The following is a 14,101-nucleotide window of genomic DNA, read 5'->3' as shown; positions in this document are numbered from 1 at the left end:
TAATACAGAGAACCAAAATAAAGAAACAGACAAAACTAAACCAAAACAAACCCTAGAAATCTAACTGTAGAATTGAGACTATCAGAGAGGTAGGGGGATGGAACAACGTGGGTAGGGGACTCAATGGACTATGGTAGAGGATTATGGGAGCTTTGGTTGTGAGTATACACATTTTGGTTGTAGGCAATATACAACCAAAAAGATGTGAAACTGTACCTCTGAATCATATAGTGTTGTCAACAAACATTACATGCACACACACACATACATACATGAGAAGCGAATCAAAAAAACAGGCATGTTTATAAATCAGGAATGCTAGAATGAATTGCAATCAGAGGCAAAGCTGACTTCTTCCATGTGGGAAAGGGATGTCAACTGAAATTTCAATGGCCACAGTTTTTTTTCTGATAGAGAAAAAATATTTTGCATTGCTCTCAGTTATCTGTTTTTCAAACAATTTGAAAATAGCTCCAAGGTTTTGAAAGGTACCACGCCCCCATAGACTGGAAATCAGATAACCCTTGGAGAGGTGTGTTCTATACAATGTGTGGTTTCTACTGAAACATAAGTTTTTCCTACTTGTTTTCTAAAATAAAGAAGAAATCGTGTAGGAAGGGATTAGACTATGGAAGAGTTTAATGCCAGTGGGTGGCCTGATACTATATGTACCAATATCAAAGTGATCCAAGTGGTGACTTGATGGCAACCCCAAGGTAGCAGTTCATCAACAGACAAATCCTGGAAGTTTGAAGATATTTTGGGAACTTGGACATTAATAATGATTTGGGGTCTCAAACTAAAATAGAGAACATAGTATTAAAAAGTTTTTATAAGCAAAATCATATTAGAAGAAAATCAATATTATTTGAGAGGAAGAAAAACAAAAGGTAACTGTAGTTTTCAACCATGATTTGCAGCTATTTCTATTCATTTCAAAAAAAAGCAGAGTTCCTGAAGCGTACCAGGATCTGTGCATGGTCTGGGGTTACAAAAATGGATGGTATAGTTCTCTCAAAGAATTTCCAATCCCAGGAAGAAAACAGAAATCTAAACAATACTATAGTATGCTGTCATAGAGGTAAATATCAAATGCAATGGGAACTTAGGTAAGAGAACCTTAATGATGCTAGGAGGGTGGGCAGGTATGTAAAGGGAAGCAATCAAGGGACAGTGGCATTTTGAAGATACCTATTATGCAGATGAACAAGATGGGCCAGGTTGTGCCACATAGGAGAAGTTTCATGGACAAAGAAGTTGAAGGTGGAAAAGTGGGATCCTGGGGAATCACTGGGCATGAAACTGGAAGGTGAAACAGGGGCCCATTGTTCCAATGATCATCAGCCGTGCTAAGATTTGACTATTGTCTATGAATAAGAGCTCTTCAAGCAGAGAAATTCTATGCTCATGGAGAGGTTATAAATCAGTGGTACACAATACCAAATTTTCAGTGAGGGTAGAATACCTCAGGAGAAATTGTTGAGACTTATTCATTTATACAGCCACTCAACAAATGTTGGAAGATTAAAGTATAAAGCAAATTAGTGAAGAATGTCATAGGAGAACATAGTTTAAGATCAGAAAGTGGGAAAAGCCTAGGGAGATGCAGGTTTTCAGAGCAGCAGTGAGCCATCCTGGCAGCCTGTGCAGGAATCTTCATGAAAGAATGAGAGGTAGCTCATTGGAACTGGCTTTGGGAAAGCCTTTTGCTGTATTGGCTGTTCATTAACATGTAGAACATATTTGTAGTTGATAGGTTAACATTAAATAGTTCAAGAGACTTTTACAATTAGTTTATAGTGGCCCCTTATAGTTGGGCACACTTAAAAACAAGTGCACTGAACACAATTACCATGCCAGTGATGACTCCCTATATGTGATCTGTGGAGAGCGTTCTATAAGTGAAGAGCATGGCCCCATTTAACTTCAAGTGACTTCTTCTGTCAACTAAGTTTATAGACATCCTTTTAAAATGTATGGGGAATATAACCAAAATGAAAATGCATATATTGTGCAAAGATGAAAAAAGATTAAGAATTATATAAAATAAAATATTTAAATAAAAAAAGAATAAAAGAATAAAAAAAATAAAATGTAAAGTCCAATGCACTTGAGTTTAGACTCTCTAAAGAAACATTCACCAACTATGATGAGTGTGAGTCTAGGTAGATGAAGATCAAGTGCAGCTCAAATATCAAGGTCACCCACTTGAAAAGGTGAGAAATAATATCCCAAAGTAATGGTCACCTGAGGGAATATGTAAAGTTTATCTGGTAGAGATTGCCCTAATGATAGTTACTAGATACATTTCAACTGAAGAATTAAAATTATGCCTGGTGAATAAAGCAATAACTGGATATTACTTCACATACCTTGTAGTCATATATGCTGTCTTGTTGATTTTCTCTGCCATTGACTTTTTGATCTTTGTTTATATCTAATGACAAAACACTGATGTAATAAGTTGTATGACTCAAACAGTTGTATGCTGCATGATTTTCTATTTGAAGTATTGCTATAGCATTGTTTCTTAAAGCTGTCTCATACAGTAAGTGAAAGCTGCTTTTTCTGTGAGTAGAGTATGATTACTGCCCAAAGAAGCTTGTGCCAGAACAATAAGAATTAGAATTCAGACCCTTATTTGTAGAGATGAATTGTCTTACTATACTTTGGCACTGCCTAAGTAGCTATTAGGAGGTCAGTGAAAGTACAGGAGAGTAAGACTGGGCAGCGTCATAGGATCCTGGGGAGGAAAACATCTCAAGGGAAACTGATTGCTCAGGAGACTTCACAGGAAATAACTGCATAAAGGCTCTGGGTTTGTCCTTTCTGATCTTTCATATAAAGGTGGCAAGAACAGAAATCATTTTCAGGGATAAAGAAGTGAGTCATGATAGAAAGTGACACCAGAGATGACTGAGAAATTGGCTGGAGGAATGCATGATACTGGTGAGAGAAAGGAGAGGAAAGTCAAATGAAAACTGTGTGTGTTTTGTAGAACCGTCTTGTGCTGAGTGACATACAAGAGCTTAATGCTTTGCCTTTCTGCTAAGATGTGTCCATTTTAACTTATCTTTGGGTTCAACACATTTTTCAGTTTGCTTGAGGTTCCTGAGAGTCTAATTTGCAGATAAGTTTAACTTATAATAATTGCTTTCCTTCAGTTGATTGATTCTGGTTCCAGAACAATTACTATCCCAGTATTCCTTCCCATTGGTTTTGAAGTGAGATGGTGCCTGCAGCAAATTTGGGAAGTGCAGTTGTTGATTACTTTTTTCTTATGAATCTAATGTAAGACAGGCATTGATTACTCAGTGATCGTAAAGTAAGCATTTGAAAAGCACTGTGTTGATGTTTATAACTGCAGGAGACAGAAATCATGATCCCATAAACTAAGCTACAAGGGTCCTGATGGAGGCCCCGAGAGTTCAAGTGGGGGTCAGGGGTAGATGGGGATTCTACCCAAATATACCTAGAGAAACATTTTATCAGCTCTGACAAATAAAATTTTGTCATCAACTCATTCATTCTGTCATTAACTCACTTTATGATCTGATCAAAGTCATTTTTTTCTTACATCTGTGCTTTAGTTTCAATATTGGAAATAGAAGGGGGTAAAGGAAATAGACATTTTTGTTTCGCACACGTTATAGCATCTCATTTAATCTTCATAAATATCCAATGAGGTAAGTATTCCTAAGTCCCATTTTACAGCCGAAAACACTGGGCTTCAGAGAAACGGCAATGTGGCCAAGCTCCGAGAGCCAATGAAGGGCAGGGCTGTAACTCGGATACAAGGTGGTCTGATCTTCCCAGTCTAAGGACATTATAAAAACATGGCTTGTATAGGATCAGTCATCACAATGTGGTTTCCTGAAAACATTCAGTTGAAGCTCTCTGCAATTCAGTGTAACATATTCTTTACTGGTGTCATCTCTATAAATTCCAGATAATTTGTTCAAACATTCTAAGAAACTTCTATTGGGATTTTCTTTAAGATGCTATAAGTTTAAGTACTTTTGTGGCAGACCTTAGTTTCTTTATATGTTAAAAAACATCTATAAACAGAAAATACCTGGTAAAATAAATCCATGCATCTGTACTAGAGCTCAAATAACTTTATCACCTTGAGTAGTGATAATTTTCCTGAAAGGACGCAGATAAAATTCTAGTGTTTCAACATTGATTCTAATGCTGCAGTTCAATGAAAATCTATTTTAAAGGTACAACTGTAAAAGAGGAGCAATTAAGAATAAAAGCAAATTAACTAGCATTGGACTCATATTAGTGTTATTTAGTGGAGCAATGTGTCCAATAAAATAGGCCAAGATGTTAAATCAAATAATGATACCTTTTCCTATTTGCAGGAAAAAAATATTTAAGTATAATTTTTGTAATTTTAAGTCTTTATAATAAATTGTTCTTAAGCAATTGTTCAAATAGTATAATCAAGCAGTAGTATGAGATGTGATCAAGTTTTAAAATACCTTTGAATTACTTTAATAGATCAGTATTTTTTTAAGTATTACCATAGAGAGTACCCTGATCCCCAGGTGTTTGACCAACTGAACTAATTTGAGAAATTTAATTATCAATGAAGTTATTTTAAAATTATCCATTTAATGCACCACTAGTGACAAGTCAGTCTTATTACTGTAAGATATATAATGACTCTGCGTAGTTATTCAAATATTTATGTGTGAATTTTCCTTCTTTGCATTTAGCAAGTATAATAAAATGCTTATGAAAAATTAATGTTTTAGCTACAGCATAATAGACTGTCTCTTTTAGCCTATTTATACATAAAATGCCAAAGTAAACAGTAAGGAAATATTTGCAAAGTACATTTAGTATTCCCCTCTGTCCCCCCTCCCCCCAATGAAAACACCAGCATGAAATAGTTCAGTAATTTTTGTGCACTTCATCTCCACAAGCTGCACAGTACCTAGCTCATCTATGATGGAAGAATATGATCATTTAAATGCAACAAGAACATCTTTGTAAATGTCCTGCCCCTTTCAACAGCAGCACAGAGCTAGAATTCATCTCACCATTGGCTCTGCTTCCCGTAAATGCAGGAGTTGAGTAACCAAGAAGCCAACTAGACCTACCTCCCTTCCTGAGCTTTGAGGGCCAGGTCTTTGCAAATTCCACCCTTCCTTCCTGAAAGCCTGGATTCAAAAGGGCAGTAACAGAGAGATGGAAAAAACACACGCATCCACCCCATACTGACCTTTCATCTCTTCTAGGATGGTCTCAGTGTATTTGCCATAGAAAGTATGCCCAGTAGATATAATACCAGGAATGACTTTTTAATGGGTAGAAAAAATTATTATAGCTGAGGTTTGAAGAAACTATTAATGTTCTCTTTGGAGTATGTGGGTTACACCTAAGAGAAGTAGCTAAACATTGTGTGCTCTTACCCAGAGATATTAAGGGGTCAAACATAAGTTTAAATCTCTTTTTTATGGGTCTGTAGTAATTAATGGAGCTTGTAAATATCCCCCCCAATTATTTTTTAAATAAACATTTTATTTTAGAATAGCTTTGAATTTATAGAAAAGTTACAAAGATAGTACAGACAGTTGTTACAGACCCCTGACCCAGTATCTCCTATTAACATCTTACATTACTGTGGTGCATTTGTCACAACTAAGAAACCACCATCAGAACATTACTAAGTTACATTTATACTTTATTTGTATTTCATTTGGTTTTTCCTGGTATCTCTTTTCTGTTCCAGGTCTGTACATACATACATTGTCTTATCATGTCTTCTTAGTCTCCTTCAAACTCACACAAGCATTATAATTTTTTAAAATGAAATAGTAGATATTTGGGGATTTTATCACATGTGCACTCATTAAGACAAAATTAACCATTTTGGAAAAGGAGGAAACCATTTAATTTCTCAATTCAAAATAGTTTAGATGGTGATGACTGAGGAAATGCCCTTTTTTTGTGCTGGCATAATGTTAGGGAAATCTAGTAAATTACCACCTTGACTCACCATCAATTTCTTTCCTCTAACAACTTACTGCTGTTACATCTGTGAGGAGAACAAGAAGGAAATATGTTGTGGCTGGAATATTGCAGTGTGAGGGAAAAGCTTTTTTTCTTTGGAAAGATAATTAACTCTTTTCCAAATAAAAGACTAACGGTCACTAGGTTCACAAGGCAGTCTGACTGCAATAAGCCTGTTTATTATATTAACCAAAAGCTGAAGACAATGTGTAATTTTGGATATGCATATATTACCATATTTATGAGAGAGAGAGAAAGCATGAAACAAGGCTATCAGGAAGTAGAATCTAAGGAAGAAAGCAATAATTGTTTTGTTCTGTTAGAGCTTCTTTTAACTATAATAGTAGAAAGTTCTATTGATACCAAACAATTTCACTCCCATTGCTCTAATTTCCTGCTTTCTGAAAGGAAGTTAAGTCTGCTTAACTGCAGAAATAGTTTAAGTTAACTAAGGTTTTCCATTTCTTCTGCCATCTCCCCAGCCCAGGCCATGTACCCTGCATGTCTGGAACTGTTGAGTAAACTCACTGGATTCAAGCATGTTTGTGCTTATTCTGACTGCCTATATTAGCAACCCCTTTTGGTCCAGCTACCCATCGCTGCTAGTTCACACATCACCGAACACCATCTTTATGCACTTATTTTCCTATTTAAAAATCTTTAGCTGCTTCCCATTTTCTAGAGAAGAAATTTCAAGTTTTTTTAAACTGGCATCAAATTAAGAGTAAAAATAGGTCACCTTCTATGATTTAGTTCCAACTCAAAATTTTCAAAATTATTTATTTCTGTCTACATTGGTACACAAAAGTCCTTAAACCAATTAGATATTTTGTCTTTCTATTCACTCAAAACCATCATTAAATTAATCATCATAATAATTATCAACATATTGTACCTTTGTTACCATAGCATTTCCTGCCTTTGCTTAGTTTCTTTCTTGACTCTCACTGCAAATTTCTCCTTTTTTTTTAAAGAGACCCAGATGAAAAACTACTTTCATTTTTTTTAAAGTCCCTCTAGTGATCCATCTCTGCTGAGAACTGCTGGTTTCAATGTGCACTCTTACTATTTCCTCTGGATAGAGGGATTCTTATATAGTATCTATACCAAAGTGGGATCATACCAATGAAGTAATTTTTCATTCTTTTTCCACTTAACATATCATGAACATTTTCATATCATTAAATATTCTTCAAGTGTGATTTTAATAGCTTCATAAATAATCTACATCAAATTCCATATTTACTAAGTCATTTATATACAGTCAGACATTAGGTTGTTTTCTTTTTTTTTTTCTCCAATAAGTAATGCTGTCTTGAGCACTCTTACTCATCTTAAATTATGTACTTGAGATAAATTCCTATGAGTGGGCTTATTAAGAACAATTTTTATTAGGCTCTTAACATATATTTCCAAATTACCTTGCCAAGGTTTTTTTTTCTCCTGTCTGAAGTGTGTATGAACATGTTCATTTTATTACTGTCTCATCAGCACAGGGTTTTATAATTTGCTTATACTGTTTGTTAATTAGATAATTAAAACCTATCTCTTCATTTTACATATTTTGGTTATAGGACCTTTATCAGATAGTTTTGCAAGTATTTTTTTCCAGTCTGTGGCGTGTCCTCTCATCATTTTCTTAACAGTACCTTTCTAAAAGCATAAACTTTTAATTTTGATGATTTTCAGTGTATCAAATTGTCATGAGCTTTTGCTTTTAGTGTCATACCTGAGGAATCCTTGCTGAACCCAAAGTCACAAATATTTCCCTGCTTGTTTATTTCAGAAGTTTTATTATTTTAGATTTTTTTTTTTTACTTAGGTCTGTGATCCCTTTTGCAGTTTTGCTGATGGCATGAGATATGTGTTGAGGTTCATTTTTTGCTGATAATTAGCAAAAGATCATGAATCTTTACAGATATGGAAATTAAAATAACTCATCTCTTAAAGCCATGCTTGTTATTTAAAGAAGAGGGGAGACATTTGCCTTTAATGTAATAAAGGGTGAACTACTGCTACTGATTCCTATTTTGAGTCTGATTTGGGACATAACTCATATTAGTGGATGAATGATTATTGGCAAAACCAAACCAAACCAAAAAACTCTGTATTACTTTATCTCCTGGGTTGTTTGTCTGGGGGGTAGAGTTGCTTATTTCACTTAAACAACTAAATGTGATTGAATTAACTAATATATGCATTTATCTAACAAGCATTTTTGAGGGGCTAAGAAGTATAAGGGCTGTACTTTTTAAATGGTGTGGCAAAAGAATTCCTTTGTGGTCCATGAATAAACTTAAGCAATTAATATCTTATTTCTAGAATTAAAGGAGTCAAAGTAATTAACTTTCTTGAACCACAAAATTATTATTTTATGAGGAACATCTGTCAACATTAAGAGACTTGGGCTCTTGGGAATGTACTAGTAAAGTTTATTTTAGAAAATTTTGTATTGAATATAGCTTGAGTTCTTTGTGAAATAAAAAATCTCACTGTTGGACAGTGACACCAAAATCTTTTCATCACCTGCTTTTCTCTGTAGGTCATCAGCTCAATGAGCTCCCTCTCTGAGTACTGCCTGCCTTCCATCCTGCGTACATTATTTGACTGGTATAAAAGGCAAAATGGCATTGAGGATGAATCACATGAATATAGACCAAGAACAAGCAATAAATCAAAAAGGTACATTTGCTTTGTGCCAAAAATAAGAGGATTATCATTTCCCTTCTTTATTGCTGCTGCTGTTGTTTTTTGAAACATAAATCAAAATGGGATTTAAGAGGAATCTAGGTCTTCCTGCCTCTCACACAAATGCTAGCAAGTGCTGGTAGGGCCCCCTTGTCTAGCAGGTAGCACATTTGGAGAACCTAATCACAAGTTGAATATTTATACACATCCTTATTTTGACATTGGTGGGGGTAGGTGTAAGGATTCCAAATTACCCTCTTGCCTGTGTATTTCCTGGCTCCCCCAGGTCCACCGCAGGCCCTGCATGACACTGCCTAGAAGTTTTAGTTCTCTTTGTAACCTTGAGTACCCTTGAGTGCCCAGTGCACTGTAGTGAAAAGGACGTTCCCTGAAGCCCTGGAATGCCACTGATGACTCTGGGCCACTCACCATCTCTCTGGACCTCAGTTCTTTATGAGCAAAACGGGAAAGTCAGATTATCGCACCTCTAACTTCCCTTCTACAAATTTTGTTTATTTGCTGTGTCATCCCCTCTTTTGTGAATTCGAAAAGTGGAACTTACTGATAAGCCCATCCATGGCTGAAAATTAATTTTTGTGCTGTCAAATATCCCCCCAAATTGACAAGATAACTTCATATGTTAGAAATCAACCTAACCTATCACAGTCAGGTAGTAAATGTAAGAAACAAAGGCATTTACGTTTAAAAAAAGAGAGGAGATGTTATATTAAGAGCAGTTAGATTTCTCTATGTAAATTATTTTTTGTTTGCTTCTTTTGCTTTTAAAACCAGTAAGCTGAAATTAATCACTGAAAAAATCAGCTATTAACTACTTCTTGGGAAGTATTACCCCCTCAGCTTTCTTGACACTCCTAATACTTTCTGAAAAAAATATGGACTTCTCTTAAAACTGAAAGTCTGCAATTTTACCAAATTACATTTCATCCAGACTTATAATTTCATTTTATAGTAATGCTTGAGTTTATCCAATATTCAGTGATACAGTCTATCATTTTATATGGAGGAGAGATTAATAACTTCCACACTGAAAGTTTTTTTAGTTGAATTTTTTTAGTTGAAGAAGGAATTTTTTATTGAGATACAATTCACAATTTTAAAATGTGTAATTCAGTATTTTTAATGTTTTCACAAGGTTGTACAGCCATCACCACTGTCTAATTCCAGAACATTTTTACCACCCCAAAAAGAAATGTCAATTAGCAGTGTCTCATAAATGCTTTTTTTAATGTATCAAATTTTATAGGTAGAATTTAATTCTGTGGCTGAAAATCGTTCAGACTTATGTGATTAATAAATTAATGGGATCATATTATTACTATTTTTCCCATATTACATGTTAACTTATGAACAATCATTTAAACTTTACTGGAACCACAGAGAATGACTTTAGTGCATTGGCTTAAGTAAGTTTTAGTTTTATTCCTCTGTTTTGTCAGAATTTAGAACTAAATCTATATTTTTCATGAATAGATTTCCTTATGGATTGAAAATAATAGGTGTTTTAATCATATTAGTGATTATTTTTAAGAGAAGAATAATTGCCAAGATCAAAATAGGATCTGAACAGTGAAATTCAACTCAGTAGAATTTTAGTTAGCATTTGAAAGTTTAAAATAAGAGAGAGAAAAATGTGTGTTTGGGAGAAAGTCAAAAGAATGAAGGTATCTAGTGCATGGTGTAACTAATAATGTGAGTTTCTGAGTTTATGTTATTAGCAAAAAGGAAAGAGAAACTTTAAGGAGAAGCATAAAGTAAGAGAAAACAGTCAAATGTGATGGATGTGTATTTGGGTTATGATTTCTAAGATTAGAATAATATCAACATTTTTACTGCTAAATAAATTTGTGAAATGCCTCTGGCTCCTGGCAGTTAGACCTCAAACCAGCAGTAGTAAAGCTGTATTCATTATTGAAAAAGTACATGTCTTACTTTTATTTGAAAACATAAATTGGCTAATTAAAATAGTATTGGGGGATTAAAATTTTTTCCTGCTTGGAACTACTGCTTTCTCAAGGTCCTCTGTGGCTTCGGAAGACCCTTATTTACCATCAAACCCTAAATTTTTTTCTTTACTGCTCTGCTGGCGGTCTTTGAGAGTTCTCCTACATTTTGGTCTTTCTTCCAACTTCTTGGTTCCTTACTCCATGATATAATTTCTTGGTCAGACTTGTAAATTTCCTCTTTTTTAATGTCACTCCATACATTTTCCTCTCCCTTGGCCAGCACTGGTATTTTCTAGTTTTAGTGGTCTTAAAGGACTTTAGTGGATGGTTCTGTGCGCTGCTCTTCCTCCTCGCAGGTCCATTAAAAGAATTCCTACCTTATCCTTACTTTTTCCATGAAAGTAAAAGCTCCAGCTTCCTTTGTTAACCCATTCTGTCACTGTACCTATCAATGTACTACATGCCTGCAGTATGAAGCCCTGTTTATTAGTGTTTGTTACCTTTTTGCAGATGACAGAATCCTTAGTTATAAAGATACTGTAGAAAAGTCCATAGGATAAAAAAAAAAAAAGAAAAAGAGGACCTCCCTGGTGATGCAAGGGGTTGAGCGCAGCGCTGTGAAGCTGTCTGCAGCCTCTGCAGCGCAAATTCAATCCCTGGCCAGGGAGCTACCCACATGGCGCAGCAGACCTCCCCTGACTCACCCGCTGCTCCCCTCAGCAGTGTACTTCAGTCTATCTGCCTGTTCTGTTCCCTGCTCTGTCTCTGATGAATCCTCTCACCTCTCACACCTCTGGCCTGTACTCCAGTTCTTGTATGCATAAATAAATAAATCTTAAGAAAGAAAGAAGGAGGGAGGGAGGGAGGGAGGGAGGGAGGGAGGGAGGGAGGGAGGGAGGGAGGGAGGAGGGAGAGAGGAAGGCCCACTGTATGAAGTTATAAACTCACAAATAGCTATTCAAATTGACATGTTTGAAAATGTAAAATTTAAAGTCAAATATTCTGAATACATAGCCAATATTTGTTCACAGTACACACAGATAATAAGAATAGTTTTAGCATATATTTACCTTTGCAATCTTGTAATAAAAAATTGATTTGCATTTCATTGGGGATGAGTTCTAGATGTCTGATCAGTTATATCACCCTGAGAATATCTTCAGTGCCATTTAATGTGAATATTTTAAATTTTACAGTGATGAACAGCAGCGAGATTATTTAATGGAAAGACGGGACCTTGCCATTGATTTTATTTTTTCTTTAGTATTAATAGAAGTTTTGAAACAGGTAGGTCATTAATTTAATGTTACTTTTAGATAAGATTCATGTATCTTAAAGCTACTTAAGTTTTTGAAGTCTAAGTTTATTAAATTGTTCATGAATTTCAAAGACTAAATCATCTGGTTTATGTTTATTGATTGCTAAAGGCCATATATAATTATTGAAAGTACTGTTACTGATTTTATCTTTAATATCCCTTCCAAGTTAAGAACCATGTTTTTTTTTTTCAGATTCCACTTCATCCCGTAATAGACAGTTTAATACATGACGTTATTAACTTGGCCTTCAAGCACTTTAAATACAAAGAAGGGTAATGTGTTTTCTTACCTTAGACTTTTTAAGAAGTTCAGTGCTTAATACTAAATCAAATTTGCCCTCTTCAGATGACTAGAGGTCCCTAACTTGCCTAATTATGCCTTCATAGGTACCTTGGTCCTAATACTGGCAATATGCACATTGTGGCAGACCTGTATGCTGAAGTTATTGGCGTGTTGGCACAAGCTAAGTAAGTGAACATCAGAACCTTTTGCCCTAAGAACATGAAAGTGTGTTTTCTCTCCCAATAAACCCGCACCTTAGGGAGGTGGCATATTTAAGCTTACAAGGAGTTAGGGTTCCTTTTACTGTCTGTGCCCCATCTCTGAAATTGACTCCAAGCTCCTCCAAGGCAAGTCTGAAGTCTTTTTCCAATTTGTTTTCTCCATTATCATTTTCACTTAGCAATTGGGTCAAATCTTACCCAGCCAAAGTCCCTGAGTTTCAGATTACTGCATCAAAGAAAGAAATGGACTAAGAAAATTACTTTTCTGTCTGCCCATATAGTCCAAAGAAGTTTATTAGTTTTAAAAGTTTTGTTTTCTACAGTTTATGAGTGGGAAGTTACAATATACCATCTTTGAGTGGGAAAATTCCATTCTAGAATGTCCCTTTACTATAGACCTTACTTAATTCAGCTGAGCTAAAAATGTCCCAGACTCTGTCATGGAAAAAAGTCAAGGGAAAATTCTCATTGCTAAATTTATCTGGCCCCATAACACCACATAGCAGGCAAGAACAAAGTGGTGTTAGACTATTAGCAATAATATACTTCTTCCAAAAGTGATGTCACACCCTATTCACCTATCTTCATCTTATTCAACCCTGAGGCAAATAGGGCAAGATCCTGAATACCTAGGTTAGGCAAAATGAGAAAGACGTAATGTGGAATTCAAGCCAAGAGGCCAGTTTAAAGTAACAGTGATGCCCTGATCCTTGTGAAATGTAATCCTCAGAGATTTTTATCTTTAAGAGATGGAATTTCCTAATTCAGTAGCATGGAAATACCCAATTTATAAAAAAAAAAAATTTATGTACTTAGCAATCTTAGCCAAAATATAGACAAGGCAGGAAATAGACCTCAAAACCCCTTGGTGTGGTTTATTCAATCTAACCCAGTTTATCTATTACTCACCTATTTTTCTAACATATAAAACATTTGAGTTTGAAGAAAGAAAGGTAGATACACTGCCCCGATGAGATATGTCAAGCTCAAAGATTGACAGTAGCAGAAAGATAAGAAAAACTGGCCAAGGCATACATAAGAACTAAACAATAGTGTTTTCTTGGCCATTTTGCTTGAGACTATTCTATGTTTGTTTTAGCCTATTGTGATAATTTGTAGTTCGTGAGTCATTAAGAAGAAAGGGCATAATGCATTCTGGATAGATTTCCATTGCAATTTAGTAATAAAAGAATTGGCATTTTGAAGGGATAAGCTGCAATTATCTGGCAAGTTAACTTGTGTGATTCTACCTCACTCCTAGAAAAAACCAGAAAAAATAGTTTATATGTATTTTGGCTGATTCGTCAAACCCTGAAAAATCTTAACATATTCCTTTCTAATTTCTTTATAATTTATCCCAGCATAAATCTGTTAAACTGTCATTTGAGAAGTTTAACATGTCAAAAATGACTTTTTCTTCATAATAATCTTGATTACTGTAAAATGACCTTTCTAAGCTATTATCAGTTTTTAGTTAGTCATGAATTGGGAAACAATGCTGTAACTAAACAACATTCTAATATTTTATAGGAATTCGCATACTAGGTCAGATTTGTGATCCACCTAACCAGTGTTTTCCTGCCAACAGTAACTTTCTTATTTT

General features: G+C 35.0%; 1 protein-coding gene across 2 annotated transcripts in view; it reads left to right on the top strand.

Annotated features, from left to right (window-relative positions):
* FRY (FRY microtubule binding protein) overlaps positions 1-14,101 on the top strand; it is a gene marked incomplete at both ends in the record, with an annotated part of 249,052 nt that overhangs the window by 84,654 nt on the left and 150,297 nt on the right. For both annotated transcript variants that reach the window (XM_084236045.1, XM_084236046.1), the window contains 4 exons: positions 8,567-8,706; positions 11,873-11,963; positions 12,188-12,267; positions 12,382-12,462. In XM_084236045.1, the coding sequence (XP_084092171.1) occupies positions 8,567-8,706; positions 11,873-11,963; positions 12,188-12,267; positions 12,382-12,462 (392 nt within the window). The remainder of the gene's footprint in view (positions 1-8,566; positions 8,707-11,872; positions 11,964-12,187; positions 12,268-12,381; positions 12,463-14,101) is intronic.

Source organism: Talpa europaea (genome assembly GCF_964194135.1).
Source record: "Talpa europaea genome assembly, chromosome: 6".
NCBI classification, from domain to species: Eukaryota; Metazoa; Chordata; class Mammalia; order Eulipotyphla; family Talpidae; genus Talpa; species Talpa europaea.
The sequence above is the reverse complement of the archived record's forward strand: the minus strand, read 5'-3'. Positions and strand labels throughout refer to the sequence as shown.